General features: G+C 49.8%; 8 protein-coding genes across 8 annotated transcripts; 4 read left to right on the forward strand and 4 right to left on the reverse strand.

Moving 5' to 3' along the window:
• Window positions 1–351: 351 nt before the first annotated feature.
• Window positions 352–1,486, reverse strand: N7539_005858 (putative DSBA family oxidoreductase; the record flags this gene model as incomplete). The annotated part of the gene is made up of 6 exons (XM_056935460.1): window positions 352–424; window positions 496–845; window positions 918–1,045; window positions 1,166–1,206; window positions 1,266–1,344; window positions 1,453–1,486. The coding sequence occupies 6 exons, from the start codon at window positions 1,484–1,486 to the stop codon at window positions 352–354; spliced, it is 705 nt and encodes a 234-aa protein (XP_056789332.1).
• A 700-nt stretch (window positions 1,487–2,186) lies between these two features.
• Window positions 2,187–4,016, reverse strand: N7539_005859 (MFS transporter; the record flags this gene model as incomplete). The annotated part of the gene is made up of 1 exon (XM_056935461.1): window positions 2,187–4,016. The coding sequence occupies one exon, from the start codon at window positions 4,014–4,016 to the stop codon at window positions 2,187–2,189; it is 1,830 nt and encodes a 609-aa protein (XP_056789333.1).
• A 3,830-nt stretch (window positions 4,017–7,846) lies between these two features.
• N7539_005860 (uncharacterized protein) lies at window positions 7,847–8,188 on the reverse strand (the record flags this gene model as incomplete). Its single annotated transcript, XM_056935462.1, has 1 exon — window positions 7,847–8,188. The coding sequence occupies one exon, from the start codon at window positions 8,186–8,188 to the stop codon at window positions 7,847–7,849; it is 342 nt and encodes a 113-aa protein (XP_056789334.1).
• Window positions 8,189–9,853: 1,665 nt separating this feature from the next.
• Window positions 9,854–11,156, forward strand: N7539_005861 (UDP-glucose:hexose-1-phosphate uridylyltransferase; the record flags this gene model as incomplete). The annotated part of the gene is made up of 3 exons (XM_056935463.1): window positions 9,854–9,951; window positions 10,038–10,222; window positions 10,288–11,156. The coding sequence occupies 3 exons, from the start codon at window positions 9,854–9,856 to the stop codon at window positions 11,154–11,156; spliced, it is 1,152 nt and encodes a 383-aa protein (XP_056789335.1).
• A 1,185-nt stretch (window positions 11,157–12,341) lies between these two features.
• N7539_005862 (FAD-dependent oxidoreductase) lies at window positions 12,342–13,775 on the forward strand (the record flags this gene model as incomplete). The annotated part of the gene is made up of 6 exons (XM_056935464.1): window positions 12,342–12,370; window positions 12,446–12,583; window positions 12,647–12,750; window positions 12,819–12,922; window positions 12,990–13,365; window positions 13,432–13,775. 6 exons carry the CDS (start codon window positions 12,342–12,344, stop codon window positions 13,773–13,775), a joined length of 1,095 nt encoding a protein of 364 aa, XP_056789336.1.
• Window positions 13,776–14,712: 937 nt separating this feature from the next.
• N7539_005863 (Erg28 family protein) lies at window positions 14,713–15,202 on the reverse strand (the record flags this gene model as incomplete). Its single annotated transcript, XM_056935465.1, has 2 exons — window positions 14,713–15,060; window positions 15,140–15,202. The coding sequence occupies 2 exons, from the start codon at window positions 15,200–15,202 to the stop codon at window positions 14,713–14,715; spliced, it is 411 nt and encodes a 136-aa protein (XP_056789337.1).
• A 292-nt stretch (window positions 15,203–15,494) lies between these two features.
• N7539_005864 (ketoreductase) lies at window positions 15,495–16,604 on the forward strand (the record flags this gene model as incomplete). The annotated part of the gene is made up of 1 exon (XM_056935466.1): window positions 15,495–16,604. One exon carries the CDS (start codon window positions 15,495–15,497, stop codon window positions 16,602–16,604), a length of 1,110 nt encoding a protein of 369 aa, XP_056789338.1.
• A 1,379-nt stretch (window positions 16,605–17,983) lies between these two features.
• N7539_005865 (uncharacterized protein) lies at window positions 17,984–19,319 on the forward strand (the record flags this gene model as incomplete). The annotated part of the gene is made up of 4 exons (XM_056935467.1): window positions 17,984–18,166; window positions 18,268–18,387; window positions 18,448–18,812; window positions 18,893–19,319. 4 exons carry the CDS (start codon window positions 17,984–17,986, stop codon window positions 19,317–19,319), a joined length of 1,095 nt encoding a protein of 364 aa, XP_056789339.1.
• Between the last annotated feature and the right edge of the window lie 1,413 nt (window positions 19,320–20,732).

Genomic DNA, 20,732 nt, shown 5'->3' on the forward strand with positions numbered 1-20,732 from the left:
CGATGATCAATCTTGACAATCAGGCTGGAGCCGAATACCATGGTGACAGTGGAATCAAGGCTTAACTATTGAGACAGAATCATACTGTATCCTGCTACAGCAGCGGAAAATACACGGACTGAGATCTAATAATGCTTGCTGAAGGTTCGTGGCAAATGATCTTGCAAGAAATTCTTGGCGGAAGCTTGGCCGTTCCGCGAGTCATGCATACTACTAACAAATCAACAATACACTCTGATCTGGAGGACACATGATTTAAGTCCTCTGCGAGAAAGACCCTTGAAGAAGCTGATTTGAAAACATGCACTACCCTCTCAACCTGTTCAGAGAATGACATGATCTTCCCTTCAACTACAATCTGGCCTTCTCGATAATGGTCAAATCCTGGAAAGGAATATCCAAAAACTGCCACATGAAGTTGAACCTGATTTTCGAATCAGTATTACTGTCGTCTCAAAAACAAGCTACCAGCCAAGAGAACTCGAATTCACTCACCGATCACTTCCAAAGAAAGGCTCCTCTGCACCAGCCTGATTACGCACCCAGAACCACGGCGCACCGAACGCCCCGAGATCTAACGCCTTTTGCGTATTGTAAGTCAGCGCCTCTTTGTACTCTGGATCTTTTGCCGCCCCCAGAATGGCTTGGATCTCCGAGTCCGAATACTGCTGAGACTGTAACAGCTTGGTGAGATTTTCGGGCTTGCTGATGTCGATGCTCTTGTAGAATATCCACTCTGTGAGTGAGAGCAGGGTTGTTTCAAAGCGCTCTCGCGGGAAGTGGCGTTTGATGTAAATCATGCCTCGTTGAGGCTTCAGTCGGAAAGGAGTATGAACAATTAGAATCTTAGAAACCATTGGGATAGATATGCCAATTCTCGCACATGAAAGGAAGATCCTTCATGGCTCTCTACTTACCATGATTGTCAAGATGGGGAAAAAGTCGGGAGCCTTGACAGCCGGCACGCCAAAGTATTTACTGGCACGCGCGAGGTCAAACTTGGAATAGGCTGCCTTTGCGGGTAGTGTCCATGGAGGTTTGTTTCCTGTGGGAATTGGCTACATGTAAGCCGAGAGAGTCCAAGGTACTTGAACCTGGTCGGGCAGAAGCGAAGACTTGTAAAGCGTCAAGTCAAATCAGCCGCGCGCATAGAGACAGCGCATACCTGATCCTACATTGACGCCGCCAAGGAAGACCGGATGAAATCTAGTTACTGGTCAGCATCTATCAATAGCAACGCAGCGTTCTCACGAGAGCAGTCTTACTCGATCTCAACGCCATGTGACTCGAGGGCCTTGCGATTGCGCCTCAAATAATGGGCCGCGAGAAAGGAGTACGGAGACACTTTTAATGAGTGAGTCAGTATATGGGGTGCCTCGTGACGCTATATCAGACTCAACCTCGTGTCGGCCTTCTTTCGACACTAGCATAAAGCTGGCGATGTGCACTCACCACAATCGACGTAAGCATCTATCTTGCAACTCATCCTGCTCTGAGGGTGTCAGGGTGGTGATATGAACTGGTGGAGGGGGTACAATTTGGTGTTTTGTGGTCAGTAAGCAACCATATCCATGAAATAGTTGTCGCTACTCGCTAGTATATGTCATCAGGCTTGAATGTAGGTGAAACAGACTAGATCTCGCAGTCAAGCTGGCAGAGCTGGTCGGGAGACGGACCGAGGTGATGGGGGGGGGAAGCCCGGGGACCGAGGCTGTGTGGGGCTGATCAAATAATCAGATCTCGGCGGGCGTACTTGGATGAACGCTCGGAATGGAAGCTCACTGTAATAAAAAATGTCTTTAAGGTTGTGCAATGAGACGATGGTAGATTTCTTGTTTTTTGAATTATATATTATGGAGTTCAGATAATAAGGTGAACACAAGGGGTATCAAAAATCGTGTGTTGCATGTGATGCCTCTCCCAGTCAAGGAAACCCGACGCTGTTTGATGCAAATAGAATTCTCGCAGATCATGATTTGTTTCCTTGCACAATTGAGGAATACAATATATACAGTCCCTTTACAGGAGTTGAAGACAGAAAATCTCTCAACGATAGGTGCCCTGCAACACACAACTTGTTCTGTCATCGATTGTTAACGATGAAATTCGGTCAGGATGGTTGACTTGAGTTGAAAACTCAGTAAGTCAAACAAATAGAGAAATTGTCGGCGAAAATACTTGAGCGCTCAGCCATGCGGGCGGCGACCGCTCATGGCAGACTGTCGAGTGTTGACGATATCAAGGTCGTACGGATTCTCTTCATATTGAGTAGCCGTTGGCGTTCGATGCATTGACCTTCCTGACTGGCGAGACGCCCGGGAGGCCAGACGCCCCAAACTGATGCGCGATGGCACGGTCGAGAGACTTTCCGTGTCACTGGAGTCATCAGACATCTCTTCAGCCTTTTCATGCTCGTTCTTGGGAGCGATTTCTTCGCGACGAAGCTCGACTTGGTTCTTTTCGGCAAGGCGGCGCATGAACGCATCTGCTTCGGCAGCATAAGTGCATCGCTGACGAATTTGCGCACCGTATTTCCAGAAGATGAAAGGAAACGGCACACAGGCGAGCGACAAGAACGCTGGGATGGAAGAGGCCCAGTGAACACCCAGGTTCTGATACATGTAGGTCGTGAAAAGTGGAAAGGCCATTCCGAATAATGACCGAAGTGCAGAGTTCGCTGCCAGGACGGAAGCGGCGTAAATAACATATGAATCGATCAGGTAGTTCATCACGCTCAAAAAGACAAGTACCATACCGAAGCCGAAAGGAGCTCCCGCGGCAATAGGTACAATCCAGTGAATGCTGGGGTAATTTGTCCAAGCAAACCAAAACAGTCCCACTGGGAGGGCGATACCGCCAACCATACTCGGTGGTAGCCGAAGCTCTGGTGGGAGGCGATCAGTCGTCTCACTGCACTTCTTTGCATAGCGTAGATTCTCGGGGAAGTTGTAAATAACGGCAATGACCATGCCCACCAGAATCCCAAGGAAGGCAAGACCGCCAATACCTTCGCTCCAGCCACGGCCTTGTTGGAAAACGATCGGGTAGGCGGCGAAGAGCATATAAAGTGTTCCGTAGATAATCGACATATAGATCGAAAAGAGCAGGACAATAGGCTCGCGGAACAATAGGATCCAGGGTCGTGAGAGGGCAGTCTTCAGAGTCTTTCCGAGAGGAACCGGCCCTCGCTCAATATCAATCTTGCTGCGGTAGACTTGTCCCGTCATTTCAGACAGCTTAGCTGCCCTGCGACGTAGTAGCACGGGCGCATACGTCTCCGGAAGAAGGAAAATGATACATAGCCAAAGAAGACCTGAGAAGGCGGCAAGTAAGCCTTCTACCCATCGCCAACCAGCTGCAGATGCCAGGAAGCCACCGACAACAGGCCCAATGGTGGGACCTAAGAAAGGTGCCGCAGCGAAGAAACTAATCGCCATACCGCGCTGCGAGGCTGTGAATAAATCGGCAATGGTACCGCCTGCATTTCCGAACGGTGACGAACCGAAACAACCCGCCAGGAAGCGTAAGATGATCAAAGTTGTGATGTTGTTCGCACCAGCAGCACCTGCATTAAATGCAGTCAAGCAAGCATAGGTGAAAGTGAAGACATGACGACGGCCGAAGATCTCACTCATCGGCGCCCAGATTAAGGGGCCGATTGCGAACCCGAGCACGAACAATGACACACCAAGGATGGCAATCTCTTGTTCCACGTTGAACTCTTCGATAATTTGACGAACGCCGCCTGAGTACGCCGAAGAAACAAGCGCTACTGCCAGCGTGACAAATGATACCAGGAATGTAATAGCCCATTTCTTGAAAGAGCTAAAATTCATTGGGTTTCGAGGATCGCGCGGTAGCCAAACCACCACAAATGGGTCCTCGTCGGTGCCCAAGCCTGCATACGGGAACGAGGCAACCTCTTCTGTCACCACTTTTTGGTCGAAGATGAAGCGCCAGTACGGGATTTGCGACGGTCGGGAGGACTCGCCCCCGGCTGAAGCAGAGTTGGCCATGAGAGTAGACTCTGTCGACAATCACCGGGAAGGCTTCGCAGGTGTCAAGGTCAATGAGCGATCAATGAGGGAAACAAGGCGAGAGTGGTTGCTCATGAGGTCCGCAGACGTTTCCTTATGTCTGGTTCATTCCAACGTGGATGATTTCAAATTCACAGTGCATTCCTCGTGCAAAGTGCTTCAAGGTGGCGTCCATGAAAACGCTTTCGCATATGCGAAAAAAAAATTGTAGATTTCCACATTTCGATTTTCTCCACCGATCCACATCAGTATCCGGGAGCCTCGGCAACAGCATGAATCATGCTTTTTCAGCCATCACTTGATCAGTTGATCACATAATTGGCTCGTACCTGTTGGCTTCATCGTTCAAGATTTGATTATCCAGATCTGAAATAGCGTATCATTTACCTTAGTGGGGTTCTTATTAGAATCGCCTTAGGCACCTGCAAAGCCACCGCGAATGGCCCGGTCTGAAACACCAAGATGTCAGCTTTGACCATCCGCGCGATCGGTTCAGTGGGAAGTGAGGATACTCGTTTGTATAGCATAACCAAGCTTTAGCAAGAGAGCATCATGATGTAGCTGATTGAGAAATATACCAGTCGAGCAAGGTATACAATTGGACAACTGAACCGAGGAACCAACCGAGAACGCCACCGTTTCCGACAGGCACTCCCGAGCCTCCCGAATCCCGTCCAGGTCGAAGGCTTGGCGAGAACCACTTGCCATCTACTACACTCGTGGACTGCGGTAGGCTATCGAGGGAGTCGCTTTCATTTACGGAGCACGATTTGTGATAGATCGTTCCTATCAAGTTTCGAATGGTCTCACCCGGTTTGACGAACGTGCTGAGTAACAATTGGACGCACGAATGTTCGATTTCGGCACCCACACGAGAAATGCAGGCGGCTCAAACGTGGTGCTGCAGAGACGACACGCGGCGATCAGAAGAGGTTTGTGAGTCTTGATCGAAGTGGCGCACCCTGTTTTGAGCATGTGGTCTCATCTCAAAGTGAGACTGAAATCATCCATAACCTGTCTCCAAGGGATATCTTTGGTGCTCAACTGAGAGGGGCGGGGGCACTTGAGGTGTAGATAGGTAGGTAGTTCGTATGAAGCTTAACTAAGGTAGAGCAGGCAGGTCCTTGGCGGAGTCGGCAGCGTGCAGAGAAACCGCGAACTACATAAGCAGTAAAGTCATCGTGAATAGTCAGGTGTTTACGGAAGCTGAGTGGGAAAGTATATCTTTGATATGGAAGACTTGAGAAGTACAAGCCAGTTCTATCACTATGTTAAGACGCTTTTCGTCTCTCGTGTATTTGTCTAGTGCTTCTTCACCCTTGACTTCAATCCAGCGGCTTGTGCCTCCACACCGCATATTTCGGTTGAGAGTTTTGGAGAACCAAAAGGTGAAAGTGGTCGATAGTAAAGGTAGACGCGGTTGGTGGTAAATGTGATTGGTGGTAGGAGTGGTGGATGGTTGAAAGTAGTTGATGGCCAAGGTAGAAGTGGGCAATGGTCAAGGATCAAGGAGTTGATGTTAGATGCTTCTTCATCTCATTGTAACCCGAATTTGTCTGGTGCTTCTTCACCCCTGACTCCAATCCAGCGGCTTGTGCCTCCACACCGCATTTCGTCTGAGATTTGAGATGCTTGAAGATTCAAAAGGTAGAAGTGATTGGTGGAAGACGCAGTTGATGGTAGAAGTGGTAGATGGTTGTAAGTAGTTGATGTGAGATGCTTCTTCATCTCTTTGTAACCCGAATTTGTCTGGTGCTTCTTCACCCCTGACTCCAATCCAGCGGCTTGTGCCTCCACACCGCATTTCGTCTGAGATTTGAGATGCTTGAAGATTCAAAAGGTGAAAGTGATTGGTGGAAGATGCGTTTGATGGTAGAAGTGGATCGTGGTAAAGGTGGTTGGTGGTAGAAGTGGTAGATGGTTGGAAGTAGTTGATGTTAGATGCTTCTTCATCTCTTTATAACCCAAATTTGTCTGGTGCTTCTTCACCTCTGACTCCAATCCAGCGGCTTGTGCCTCCACACCGCTCAAGTAGGTCAATTCTCTGTTCGACTTGTTGTGTGTTGATATGTGTTGGTGATTTTGGCCGATTGTATAGAGATGGTTCATGGTGTGTCTGATGCTGAATGTGATCGATGGTAGGTACCTGTCAAAGGTCTGTGTTGTGATGTCGTGTTTGTCATTCTTCTTGCTTTTCTTCTCTTGTCTCTTGTCTCTTGTTTTCTTGTCTTTTTCTTTTCTTTTCTTTTCTTTTCTTTTCTTTTCTTTTCTTTTCTTTTCTATTCTTTTCTTTTTCTTCTCTTTTTTTTTTTTTTTTCTTTTCTTTTCTTGTTTTTTTTTCTTGCTTTTTTTTTTTTTTTTTCTTGCTTCTCTCTTCAGAGGTGGCCTATAAAATATAAATTAAGCGACACGTGTAGGATAGCGAATCGTTTTGTGTGAAGACATACCAAAAAATGTATAGTTGACTGTGATGTCTAAAAGACAAAGAAGTTATTTGGTGAGGTAATTGTGTGGTCAGGTTGTTGTGTGATGATTATATTGATGAGTGGTCATGTTGTTGTGTGGTCCTGTCAATATATGGTAAGGATGTTGTGTGGTGATGTTGTTGTGTGGTGATGTTGTTGTGTGGTGATGTTGTTGTGTGGTGATGTTGTTGTGTGGTGATGTTGTTATGTGGTGATGTTGTTATGTGGTGATGTTGTTATGTGGTGATGTTGTTGTGTAGTGATGTTGTTGTGTGGTGATGTTGTTATGTGGTGATGTTGTTGTGTGGTGATGTTGTTGTGTGGTGATGTTGTTGTGTGGTGATGTTGTTATGTGGTGATGTTGTTGTGTGGTGATGTTGTTATGTGGTGATGTTTTTGTGTGGTGATGTTGTTGTGTGACCAGGCTGCTCAAGGATAGAGTGTGTCATCGCAAGGTGGACGGTCATCAGGCTAGAACGATGATGATATGATGAAAGGTGATAGAGGATAAGAAGATACTTTGATCATGTGGTATGTATAATCAGTAGGATGGGCTTGAAGGTTGATTGGGAGAGACAACTCAAGTGATGAGAAGGTATGATGTGAAGGAAGAAAGATGAAGAAGAGAAAAAAAATTGGAGAAGAAGGGGGGAAGGGCAGTATTTATACCCCCAGCAGGCAAACAATTTTCTGCTGAGATCCAGGCTAGCGAGGCGCGCACTCTCGCTTCATGTGACAGTCTAAAAGCAAACATTGCGGACTGTGTGCGAAGGTGGCCCTGCCCTCTGTGTCCCACAGGATGTACTGTGGCTTGCGAGTCATATGCTACTGATGAGCTGCGGGTGGAAGATGCGCACAAGCTCGATACTGAAAGCAACACGATGAACAGAAATGAAGTCTTAGAAGATTGTACGAGAAACAGACCAGGGAAAAACTCGTTCATTCCCAGACTTCGAATGAGATACTGATTTTTTATTTATTCAACTCGCGGACCTTGAAGCAGGAGTATCCATTCTACATCTTCAATACCTACCATGAAACTCGGAAGATGTGATGTGAACGCCCAGATGACGGTCCTCTGAAACCACATACATAGACTCTTGACTCAAAGATCGAAGCCCTCTGGTTTAGCTTCGGAGCTCTTGCGTTACGGTACCTCTGCGGTCAAGGTCCTGGTTGTGGTCGAAGCCATATTTAGCCCTGAGGCCTGATATAGAGCACGATTTGGCTACTTCTCGTGTCCTGGGCCCTCTCAAACTCAACCAAGAGAGGAACTGCCCGCACTAGGACTTCTACATGCATGTGAGTATGGACTTCGTTCACCCTGATCAATGGGAGAAAGGTTCATATGTCTGACTGACCTTCAACATCTACCTCCCAGCAGTCGTCGTCCCTTTCTCGGGAACGCTCTGATCCGGCTCCCCTTGACTGTCGAGCTCGGAGGCGTACACCAGTATTCTCTGCATCATCGAGCCAAAAGATTTCCGGCTGGCCATTCTCTAACCAGCGCCTTTGTAGGCGTATGGTCTTACCACAGACGACGTTGTGTGGGCTATTGACGGATTGGCCAGGTGTCCAAGGGAGCTTCAACGTTGCTGTGAATTGGCCAAATGACTCGATGGCGGATAGAGCAACCACACCACCTTTCTCCGAAGATCCTTTCGGGCGAACCAGGTTAGAGCTCATGTCGTTTTCGTGTAATTATCACTGGCGTTCTTACCCGTACGAAACTCTGGCGGGCCAGTATTAGGTTGGTTCGACTCCGGTCTGAAAATCGAATACGCTTCTAGAAAATGTTGGTCTTGGCTGACAACCTTTCCGAGCCCTGTATTTTCTCTGTAGATGCAATCGAGATTTCGCGGCTCGGTACTGGGTTGGCCACATTCCAGAAGTGGCTTGAACTCCGCAAGCTGTTGCGGGGCTTGTATCAGACGCAGTTTGAGGATATGGCACACGACTGCGTGAAACCTCTTGCTCACGCGCATGATGGAGACCAGATACGCTGATCGAAAGGGGTCGAGAGTTCTCTCGAGGAGCTCCATGAAAGTCAGATCTCAACTCGGATATTGTTCAAGATGTGATTCGTACCTCTACAGGAATCGCATCCATTCTCCGCAAAAGAACCCCCCGCCTGGAAATGATCGAGTGGATTTTTGCTGCGAAGATTTGAGTCTTTTGGTGACAGCGAGACAGTTTCTTTGTTGATGTCCCTGCCTTCGAGAAGATTGCGGAGAATGTATATATTCCTCGTAACTACCTGATTCAACTTAGTGTGGAGACGACTGGAGGCTTGCGGGGCAACCGGCCAAAGACAGGTGCAGGATCAGATCTTGATATGAATGATACAATATCGTGTGGTACGGATGAATTGATCGAAAGAAACGTTTGTTTGAGTCTATGAGGTGTCGAGTGACAGGAAACATTGCACAAAGCAATGTATTCTGTCCCAAGGCAGGATATTGGCGATGGAAGTGTACTCTCAGTCCTTCAATTTGGGCAATGGTTTAATAATCAGCGTATCGATAAGGTCCAGATAAGGACCGACTCGATGTACAATTGTACATAGTGCTAGGCCATTGTCATCTGACGTCACCATGCTCCACGCTTTACGCTTCACGGTAGAAATAGCACACAGAGGCTATTGTTGATTGTCAGTCGACTTGGAGATGCAGCCTCGAAAAGGAAAGTACCTTGAAAACTACGAGACACTACCATTGACCCGACTGCGCTTTTAATGAACCGCAGGTCTTTTTGGGAGCGTTGATTCCACGTGTGCGCCTCTGCCCAGTGCCCCAATTTTCCACCCCGGCTGAGTCTCTGGGCCGAGAGCGGGATCCCGAGACGATGCCATTCCGGCTCACCGAGGAAAAAATTCTTCTCCACCAAAACCTGGAGTCAATGCACGTCACACTCATGTAGATGGATTCCGCATTGCGATAAGGATACAAGTGTCCTAGCTAAGTGTCATGATCAAAATGACCTTCATATGCTGGCGAGGCTCATGACTTGCACGGTTCGCGGAAGAAATGCTGGCATCCTACATCTTTTACACGAGGGACCTGGATACAACACGAAACTTTTCCGCAATTTGTTGTCCGACAGGCAATTCGTGTTTGCAATAAAAATTCCGGAGACCCCACGTCACTGGTGATGTTACCCCACTGTTGCATGGTGGAAGAATTCGGCACAAGCCCCTTTGCGACGGTTGTTCCGTCCAAGCTACCCGATATCCCCGAGTTGGCGGGGTTGGCCTTCGCCAGCAACGTTTCTCTTCTTGTTTAAGATTCCCTCCCTCATCCTGCTTCTCGCACTGTCTACCTTGTCCTGACTATTATCACTCTACCGCTCATCATGGCGAACGTCCTCGACGACATCTCTCACCGTCGCTATAACCCTCTGCGGGGTTCCCACATTCTTGTGTCCCCGCACCGAACCAAGCGCCCCTGGCAGTGAGTGTCCTCCGTCCTCCCGAGAGGAAGCATCGTCCAAAAAAAGAATGACCGCTGATGGCGTGAACTTTTTGCGATTTCCTCAGAGGCCAACAAGAAAGCCCATCAAAGACCACTCTCCCGTCCCACGACCCCGAGTGCTACCTCTGCCCGGGTAACAAGCGCGCTCAGGGAGACGTCAACCCCAAGTACGAGAGCACTTTCGTGTTCGTGAATGACTACAGTGCTGTGAAGGAAGAACAAGCCGCATACGAAGGCGCAAGCGGCGACGGTAAGGCATCACACAAATACTCTCCATTCATCACTGCCTGTTGTTCATATACTTAATGCACGTAGACCTTGAAGCACGCTTCCTCAACGCCGAGCCTGTCACCGGAAAGTGCTACGTTCTGACCTTTTCATCTGCGCACAATCTTACTCTCGCCGATCTGTCCCCTACCGAGATCGTGCCGGTGATCAATGCCTGGACCGAGATTTATACAGCCCACCTATCACCGAAGTCTCCGCTGGCAGTCAATGCGCCCCCGACCCACGTGCAGCCCTCTGGTCACAGTGCTAGCGTGACCAAGCCTAAGGAGCAATATCGGTACATGCAGATCTTTGAGAACAAGGGCGCCGCTATGGGCTGCTCCAACCCCCATCCTCACGGCCAGGTCTGGACCACCAGCACTCTCCCTGAGGAACCAGCTGCGGAGCTCGAGCAGCTCCGCCGTTATCGTCAGGAGCACAACGGCAGCCACATGTTGGAGGACTACGCGGCGCTGGAAAGCCGCAAGCAGGAGCGTGTTGTCTTTGAGAACGAGAGCTTCATTGTTGTCTGTCCCTGGTGGGCCACTTGGCCCTTTGAGACCATGATCGTTAGTCGCACACACAAGCGCGCGCTCGTCGATCTCTCCGATGCGGACAAGGTTCTTCTGGCCGAGGCCATTGCGGAAATCACTCGACGATATGACAACCTCTTCGAGACTCACTTCCCTTACTCCATGGGTATCCACCAGGCTCCTCTCGACGGCACGGACGAGGAGGTCGAGGCCTCGTATCTGCATCTGCACTTCTACCCTCCTCTGCTGCGCAGCGCGACCGTCCGCAAGTTCCTGGTTGGTTATGAATTGATGGCTGAGCCCCAGCGTGACATTACCCCCGAGCAGGCTGCGGCCCGGCTCCGTGGCTGCGGTGGTGAGCTTTACCGCAAGAAGTTGGAGTAACCGAGACTATGGAGACGACGGACGAGACCTATATAATGCGTATAAAAGTCAGAATAGTAATCTTTTCAATATGATAGCTCGCGAAGCTAACAATGCTCAAATTAATTGTAATCAATTTTTAGCAAGTCACTCCCTTTCCTGCAGGTTCTACAGTACTTTCAGGGTTCCGCCGGCCGATTCCATCAGGTATATGCCCAGGTGGGGGGTTGGCACATTATGACGGGCGCCCTTTCTCACTTCCATTCTGTTAGGTACATAACTCCAGTGCTCAGACGTCTGGCTGTCACTCCCATGAAATGGATTGCAGTGGTGGCGAGCTCAAGGGGTGAAATTGGCCATTGAAATTCAATGCCCTGTCTGATTCGTTAAAATTCTAAGAATATCACCTACACTAAACCCGACACCAGTGAGAGGCTATACATATACGTCTCTGCGCTCCCGAAGAAGGCTCCACTCTTTTTGAAATCGGTTCCTATAATAGACAAGAATCACCTAGGTATCGACCTAGATAGAAGCTGGGGCGCTGAGATGAACGTACCCGGTGTTTGACTGGTAGTACCTATGGACAGTTCGTAGTTACCTGGTACCTACTAGTACTAGTACTAGTAGTAATACACGTATGTAGCAGTACCTGTGCTAGTTAGGTACCTTAGTATTTAATGTCCAGGAGTGTCGGGTGCACGCCCGTCCTCAGTAGCCTGCCTCCCTTAGGGTATGTGGACGCGCTGAGTTACCCAGAGTGTCATGTATATGATTTTCCCATATCCGTCTCTAGAAAGCATCTTGTGCATACGCATGGCAGTCCGCCCGTTGTCGACTTCGGCTCCTGCGTACGAGCACCTGTCTCGTACCCATGGACAGGATCCTCGGGCGCCGGGTCGTCGGGGCCTGGGCCTGGGCCTGGTCTTTGATACCAAGTTTAACTAGTAGTCATACGACCAAACAAAGCTCGCGGCTATCTATTACAGTAGAGGTGATACTCTCGCTCTCATGGGCCTTTTTATTGTGACACACACCTGAGCCTTGCTCTACCGTTTGTATCACGCTGAAGTTTCTGAACAAAATCAATCGTTTCCTCCGCGTATGCTCAAAGGTTACATCCTACCTAGCTGGACTGCACTCCTGCCGACGATCGCCCCACAGAGCTCTCCTCACTCCTTCATCTTCATTCCTCCACCTTAACAAATGCCATCGAACAAAATCGTTGTCGTGGGGTAAGTCATTCTCAGTGCTAAGGAACTCAGTGCTTTCGAATATCCTTGAAGTGGGATTGACAAGAACTGTCACAGAGCGGGGGTCACCGGCCTGACAACGGCCCTGTTGCTTTCCAAGGACTCGAGCAATGATGTGACTGTCATCGCGAAACACATGCCCGGAGACACTGACATTGAATATGCATCTCCATGGGCGGGTGCAAGTTATCTACCGTGAGCAGGAATCTAATCACAGCACATGAGGTCAACTTGTTCTCTCAGTCTGACACACCTCAGCTTTGGTGCCAAGGGCAGCCAGAATGCGGAATATGAGCAGGCCACTTGGCCCCCGCTACGTGATCTGGCTCGGAACAACCCCGAGTCGGGGATTCATTTTCAGGGTGAGTGAAGGGCCTCTCATTTGGGGACTCGCTAAGACGGGCTAATCTGGACCTTTGCTTTGTATCAGATATCACGGTCCAAAATCGTCTCAAGGACCAGCAGACCGTTACTGGAAAGTGGGCGGCGGAACTGACATCTTCGAGTCCCTGGTTCAAGGATTTGATGCCGAATGTAAGCGCGTTCTCTCAATTTACGAACAATTGAACAGAGAATATGGGTTAATTGAAAATGAGAACAGTTCCGCAATCTGCCTGCCGACCAGTTACCTCCCGGTATTGACAACGCTCAAACTTTCACATCCGTCTGCATCAATCCTGCAATCTATTTGCCGTGGTTAGTCACTCAGTGTATGAAAGGCGGCTGCGTCTTGAAACGGGCTGTCTTGAGCCATATTGCCGATGCGGCTGATGCGCACCACTCCGGCGTCAAGGCGGATGTGGTGGTCAACTGCACCGGTTTGGGCTCTCGAACACTCGGTGGGGTCACTGATGGTCAAGTCCATCCGATCCGCGGCCAGATTCTGATGGTTCGCAACGATCCGGGGTCCATGACGACCATTTCAGGATCCGATGACGGGTCAGAGGAAGTTGCTTATATCTTCCCAAGGGCAGCAGGTGAGTTCTTCCCCTTGTCAGCCCCTTGCGGTTGTCAGGACATGGAGGATTTTTAACGAAGCACAGGCGGCGGCACAATCATTGGCGGCACATATCAGAAAGACAACTGGGATCCCTTGCCTGACCCGAATTTTGCCAATCGAATCATGCAGCGGGCCCTCAAGCTTGACCCGCGCTTAGTGAAGCCAGGGCAAGGTGTGGAAGGGTTGGACGTGATCAGACACGGAGTCGGTCTCCGTCCGGGACGAACAGATGGAGTTCGTATTGAGAAGGACCAAGTGAACGGAGTGAAGATCGTGCATAACTACGGCCATGGAGGATTCGGATACCAAGTCTCGTGGAGCTGCGCTGAGAAGGCAGCTAGGCTGGTCAGCGAGACTCTTCTGCAGAAGGATCGGGCGAAACTCTGAGATGAAACTTCTTTTATTTTCTAGTCCAGATTCTTTGAAGCCTGTCGCTGCAACAGCCAGGATTTGACATTTTTTTTTCAATGAATTTCTTGCTTTCGTTGGATGTTCTCCGTTTCTCGACGCTCATTTACCTGTCTGTTCTCCTGTGTTGATTTTTCGACTCCCTTTGTCGTCCTTCTTCTCGGTGCTAGGGAGAAACGGCGAAGGGACGCCAACAGGTGGAAGGAAGTACGCCTGAGAGAGGGAAAAAAGCTAGAGTGAAGGGGAGCCGCCAAGAGAAGGACATCTGGCCGAAGGCAAATCTCTGTTGAATATTGAGTACTGCAGCCGGCTCACCATGGATTCCACGTGTGAGTCGCGTCGATCGCGCAAGGCTCAATGTCGAGGTTGATCGCCTGTGTCTATTCTGCCGCTGCAAAAGCATGACATTCGTTGAGTGTTTAATACCCTCACATGTCCTTTTGCTATTTCTCATTGCTCAGCCTTGACTTCTTCCTCGACTGTCCGTCATCACTCCCTATCTGTCGTCTCCCCCCTAGCGCAGAGAAAAGTAAGACGAAAAGGAAAGGCAGAATTGACAACAAAAGTGAGTCAAGTAGCAACAAGAGAAGCGACATTAAAACAGAACATCATCTGCCGGGCGAGGCCTCATCGGATAATTGAGCATCGCTGCTCGCGTGCTGGGAGAGTAGAGTTGGAAGAGCGTTTAACTGGACATCGCGAAGAGGTGCCCAACTTCGTCGCCAAAGATAATGGGATGAGAGTCAGGAAACATGAATAACACTCTACCAGCCCCGTCTCTAGAGCTTGGGCTGGTTTGTTCGCTCGTGTTCTTGTAATTTTTGCCATAGATCTGAAACCATCTCACCTGCTCGTCTGACCAGTCTAGGTGTCAAGTTCTCAGGTTGCCCCTGATCCCCTTTTTGACGTCGTTCGTTCAAAGGTGCAGGTACGCCTCACGCTGAGAGAACATCCACGCCAATGATCCGGATGCAACAAGCAATGGACTCAAGAAGCGACCACGAAGCGACGCGTTACCGACCACGAGCTCGAGGGTGAAGTGAACCAAGGCAATGCCATAGGTCCACATGGCAAGATTGTACGCAATGGGTGAGTCCATGTTATAGGCGGCAGTCATACGAATGACGGCCGAGAGGAAAGTCCAGGTGCCGAATACACGACCGGAGAGAGAATCGAGCACGAGGGCACCATTGGTGTATAGCTTCGAGGTGTAGTCGGCGGAAGAGTAGGCCTGTAGACTATTGACGGCGGAGACGACGGACACCTACGAGGTCGAGAGAAACATTTATATATTAGCTGGAGGTCCGGCTTGGCGTGACGCTACTAATTAATCGAGGACTTACAAAGACGAGCCATTTGGGAAGCAAGCCCTCGAACGGGGGGAGGTATGACAGCAATTGCTCCATTTATCTCTGTGAGAATTGAGATCGGTGAGTTGGCGTGTGGAGTATCGAGTATGGGGAGCGTATAGAACGATAATGGCGTTCAATGGAAAAGGGGAGGTTGAGAAGAGAGGGACGGGGAGGCTTGTGACAGAGCGAGCTGAACGGTGTTCGGGTCTCTTGGCATCCAGATCCATCCCGAGGTCCCCAACAAGCTCATCTGTCAGCTAGTTGTTTTTCTCTTCCCGAGTGATTTATCGCATCCGCTCGCCTTCCACACCAATTCATTTCTCAGCCTCCGTTGGACAATAGCAAGATGGATTTGTCCAAATATACCCATTGTCTTTCTCAGTGGCCCGATCATCTTGCACCGGGCCTGCCTAGCATTGGTGCGCTGCTGCTGCTTGGTATCGGTGGCCTTGTTGTCACATCCAAGGTCTGGTCGTTTGTGCGGGTGCTGCTGAGTCTGTTTGTTCTTCCAGGAAAGCCGGTAGGTCTAGTTCCCTTTCAATTGCTTAAGGTGAGTCTGGAACTGAGTGGTGCTAATGGCAATCTCAAACAGCTTCGCTCGTTCGGTCCCCCTGGAAGCTGGGCGGTCGTGACCGGTGCTTCCGACGGTCTAGGAAAGGAATTCGCGCTGCAGTTGGCTCGAGCCAAGTATAATGTTGTGCTCGTATCGCGCACCGAATCCAAGCTAGTTGCGCTGGCTGAGGAGATCACCACTAAATTCCCCAATGTCGAGACCAAGATCCTGGCAATGGATTTCTCCCGCAATGCGGACGAGGATTTCCAGGCCCTCGGTGCTCTTGTCTCCGATCTCGACGTGTCCATCCTGATCAATAATGTCGGCCAGAGCCACTCTATCCCCGTCCCCTTCGTGCAGACCTCCGCCAAGGAGATGACCGACATCATCACCATCAACTGCCATGGAACTCTGCGCGTCACTCAGCTTGTTGCTTCTGGCATGATGCAGCGCCGACGTGGTCTCATCTTGACCATGGGATCCTTTGGAGGCCTGCTTCCCACTCCTCTGCTGGCCACCTACTCTGGCAGCAAGGCTTTCCTGCAACAGTGGTCGACTGCTCTTGGCTACGAGCTGGCTCCGTACAACATCGAAGTAGAGCTTGTCCAGGCTTACTTGATCACTTCAGCCATGTCCAAGATTCGTCGGGCTTCGGCGACCATCCCCACCCCTCGCGCATTTGTCCGAGCCGTGCTTTCCAAGATTGGTCGCAGTGGTGGCACCTCTTCGTACGCCTACAGCTCTTCGCCGTATTGGAGCCACGGTATCATGGCATGGTTCCTCACCTCGGTCACCTCGCCCTTCAACAAGTTGGTGGTTGCGCAAAACGGAGCCATGCACGTCGCGATCCGCAAGCGTGCGCTGCGCAAAGCGGAGCGTGAGGCTCAGAAGAAGAGCACTTGAAGAGCTTGAGCGGACGGATTCATGCCATCCATTCACGAATGACAAGGATACATATGAAGTTGACTTGGCGGGTCACTTCGAAGAGAGATTTGGCAAATTGATCAAGCAGTGGAAGCAGGATGAAAAAGTACGTGAACCACGTGTGGTGTGTCTACAGACTTAATGATTGAGACGAGAAAACGTTTATTACCATTTCCAAAAATTATACCAGACCGAGACCGTCATACGGCGTCCAACGAAGGGCTCTCGCTGCGATTGATCTGTGATCTTACTATGTACTATCTCGGCGCATTTCCGTGCAAGCACTGGACCGGGCTAGCGTATCGTTACAAAAACTTGGAAATAGCTCTGCTTCAAATGCAGCATCGACTCACTGGTGCGATCATGATGGTGGATTTGACTCAATTTTGGGTCTATGCGGGAAAGTTGGGAAAGGGTCCGGAGGTTAGATGTCAACCTGCTCAATTCGGTGCTGTCGCCGTTGGTATTGACGATCTGCATTATAATGGACTACGATTTAGTCACCGTTTTTCAGGGATCAAGTGCCCAGTTTGGGATGGGTTGATCCCTTTAGGCTTCTCTTCGAGTGCACGTTCCCAATGATGTAAGGTCCCATTGAAAGTGTAACGGGTCCTTTGGTTACGTGCCTTGCAAGTCAACGTTGCCCCGATCTCAAAATTCCCACCCGTCTTTAGACCCAGGCGCGGAGCCGTAGCTAGAAGCGATTAAAGATGTGGCCTCATTCTGGACACTCTCGGTACCTATCCGTCAATGTCATCTCCGGCAGTTGAGGTTTCGGAGCTTGTGCATTGTCGAGACCGCAACACTCTGATCACTTTGCGGTCAGTGCACCGGTCTTTCTCAAACATCGACTGCAGCCTTGTGACACGCGGATGTATCAGAGAGAGTCAAAAGTGGAGGACACCCCGTCCTGCCGACGTTGCGTCCTATCGGCAAGCGGCTGCCCGTCCTCGTCATGATTTGGATCTGACTTCCCAGTTCCAGAACATGGAATATGGAAGACGGAGATTGGGTAGCGAAGAGTCGAAGTCTTTCGCATGAAGTCAGTCCCGAGTCGGACAATCTAGATCGACGTCCGCTAAAAATCGCTCGGGGACTGCAGCCTCGACGATCTTGTGGCACCAGGCGCAGCTTTCGCCCCGAGATCCAGATGTTCAAGGGTCATCCATGCTCGTTTTTAGAACATGCACCTTCACTAATGGAGGCCCCGCTTTGCGCCTTCCCCTCTATCGACGGAACCTTTCCATTGCGTTGACGACTGCGTTGGAGAAGGTGTTCGATTATAATAATGTGAGGCATCTGCCAGTTGTGGGCTTCTGGACATGCTCACTCGACAGCTCGAGTCCCTCAGGCCGTCGATGAGTTCTTCAGAGGAGGCCCTCGTCTCTGCCCTCGGTCACAACGAGCTAGGCGTGGCAGATATTGCGGTGCAAACGATCTCTCTCGTCATTGCATCTCTTGTGGTATATCTGCGGCTGTGGTCGAGACATTTACGGTTAGACCCATTGACATACGGTGACTGGTTCAGCCTGGTGGCTCTGGTAAGTGAACCATCTCGATATCTTCGACTCTTGGGGGGACACAATACTATTCGGGCATCGTCAGCCTTTCTGCGGCCTTGGAGCTAATCGTTTCGTCTCAGGCTCTCATCAGTGGCCGTTATGGTTTAGAGATTGTCCTCGTCTTGCACTGTGGAGCTGGCCTCCACACGGCTGAAGTTATTCGGACTGACGGCAGTGCGAATATGAATCAATTTATTCAAGTATGTGTGCAAAGCTATTCTCGAAGGGCGAAGGTCCGGCCAAGCTAACGAAGAGTGTAGCTTGCATACACGAGTGATCTACTACGGGTCACGGTTGCTGGGTTGATCCAGGTGGCGATACTTCAACATTATCTCCATGTGTACCCACGCACGTTCATGAGGTGGCCGATATTCATACTACTGGGCCTGAGTCTCTCTCTGTGGATGACAAGCTTGGTAGCGACAGCCGTTATCTGCGTTCCGTCCAATCTTGTCCAGCTGAGCAGCTCTCATAAAGAGTTGTACATGCTACATATTGGCGCATCTGTGACCGAGTTGATCCTCAATGGGCTAATTCTGCTCGCTTCATTACCAATTCTGAAGATCACCCTCTTCACAGCGGCACGGAAAATCGCCACAGCATGTATCTACATGCTTGCATCGAGGTAACTCCTGCTCTCACTTTCAGATCGTCCAAGCTTGAACATTTTTTTGGTCGAATATGGCTTACTTTACTCTTCCCTAGCATACTCATCATCTCTGGGATTCGAATCAGAATGGAAATTCAAGGCAATTCGGGAGATTTCACATTCGAGTACGCACGTACGTCCCTCTTGTCAACAGCCATACTAGTGCTGGGTATCATCACCTCATCGCTGCCTTTCATGTCACCAGCAGCGGGGAGAATATTCCAGACGTCGCTCTTTTCGCCATCTGTAGAAGGCGTCACCATGAGTCCCGTGTTATTGGATGATAGAGAAAATACCATTCTCCTCGGTGTGCCGGCAGTCGGCCGTCCAACCCCCATGGTGACTGTGACGATGCCTCCGATCGTCAAATGTGTCAGTGAGCGGGCTCGAGAGCATATCACCATAACTTCAGACTGGGAGATCCACTCAACGAGGAATTCGACGCGGATAGAGCGTTTCTCGATGCGACGAGGTGGATTATAAATTATACACTACAGACAAGACCGTGATGTTTCAGCTTTCAATCATTTCAGGTCCTGACGTCAGGTTGGGAGACTATGCACCTACATTCCCATACTCCACATGTATACTCCTGGACGATCAATCTCTCCGCGACGCTTTGCCAAGCTGAAGACCGTAGCTCCACGCGTGAGACCCGATATTACACAATTTGAAATTCTCGATGAATGACATCTTTCTGGCTGTAAGATTGTGAACGTTCACTTTGACTAGCGTCCAAGCCCTTTCGTGACGCTATCAGAACGAGGAATTCGCCAGCGCCTGTGCAAGACATGTGCGAAGCGACTAGGAATAGAGCGATGGAACATTCATGAAAGCAGAATTAAAGATTTTGTTTATCAACCGGCCAACTGGCCTAGTGGTAAGGCATCCGTTTCCGGTGCGGGAGATCGTAGGTTCGAATCCTGCGTTGGTCGATTTTTGTGATATTTGATCAATACAACAAGGTCATTCGGCGGAATAAGAACGCAACGCCAAAAAAAGATCTTGTTTTTTGATACAAATTGCGCCGTCGAGGTTGAGAACAGCGCAAAAAACGACCAACGCAGGATTCGAACCTACGATCTCCCGCACCGGAAACGGATGCCTTACCACTAGGCCAGTTGGCCGGTTCATGAAAAGTGTTAGCTTGCTTATGCAATATGGAGAGACAACATAGATGTGAGCTTTCAGGCAGACCATATTCAGAACATGGGGCCTGATTTACCCTATTTGAACGCTTATTCCTTGATCAGACCTTTCTTTCGTCTCAACCTGCGACCCTCAATTATCAGTGGCCAATCTTTATTTCAGCGAGACACCTCTCAAGTGTCGAGCTACTAAAACCTCGAGGTATAGTACTGTAGAATTTGCCTGGTGGATGGCTCAGGCATTCAATGTTGGGTAGACGTCCGCCGTCCGAAAGGGTCGGGCGAGCCACTGCCCAAGCCAGGCATGGTCTGGATATATATTCTAACTACTACCTTATTCTAACTACTACCTCCCACTTGTCAAAAACGGGACCGAATGTGTACTTTGGTTCCATGCTCAGTTTCAAGTGGATGGACCCTGTCTGTGCCCCCAACTTAGCAGCAATGAATCGTCTCAGCAGCTACGTAAACCTGAGAGAGCGAACTGCCCGGCCCGCCTAGGTGAATTCTCAAAAATAGTTGAAGCATATCCAGGGCGTGATCAATGTGCGCTACTGCAGGTCTCAACACGGTCCTTTAGGTACAATGTCCGTGACCTTCCACACCAGAGCAGTTGAAAATTGGCACGCAAGACTGAAGTACTCAGAAATATGTACAAGAAACCACAGTGGATTCCAGATGGGTTTGGCACTAGGCCTCAGGACTGTCTATATGACCCCGACTTGATAGGTTGACGGCACTCCATGAA

Source organism: Penicillium diatomitis, assembly GCF_028827545.1.
Source record: "Penicillium diatomitis strain IBT 30728 chromosome Unknown utg000006l_segment0_segment0, whole genome shotgun sequence".
NCBI lineage: Eukaryota > Fungi > Ascomycota > Eurotiomycetes > Eurotiales > Aspergillaceae > Penicillium > Penicillium diatomitis.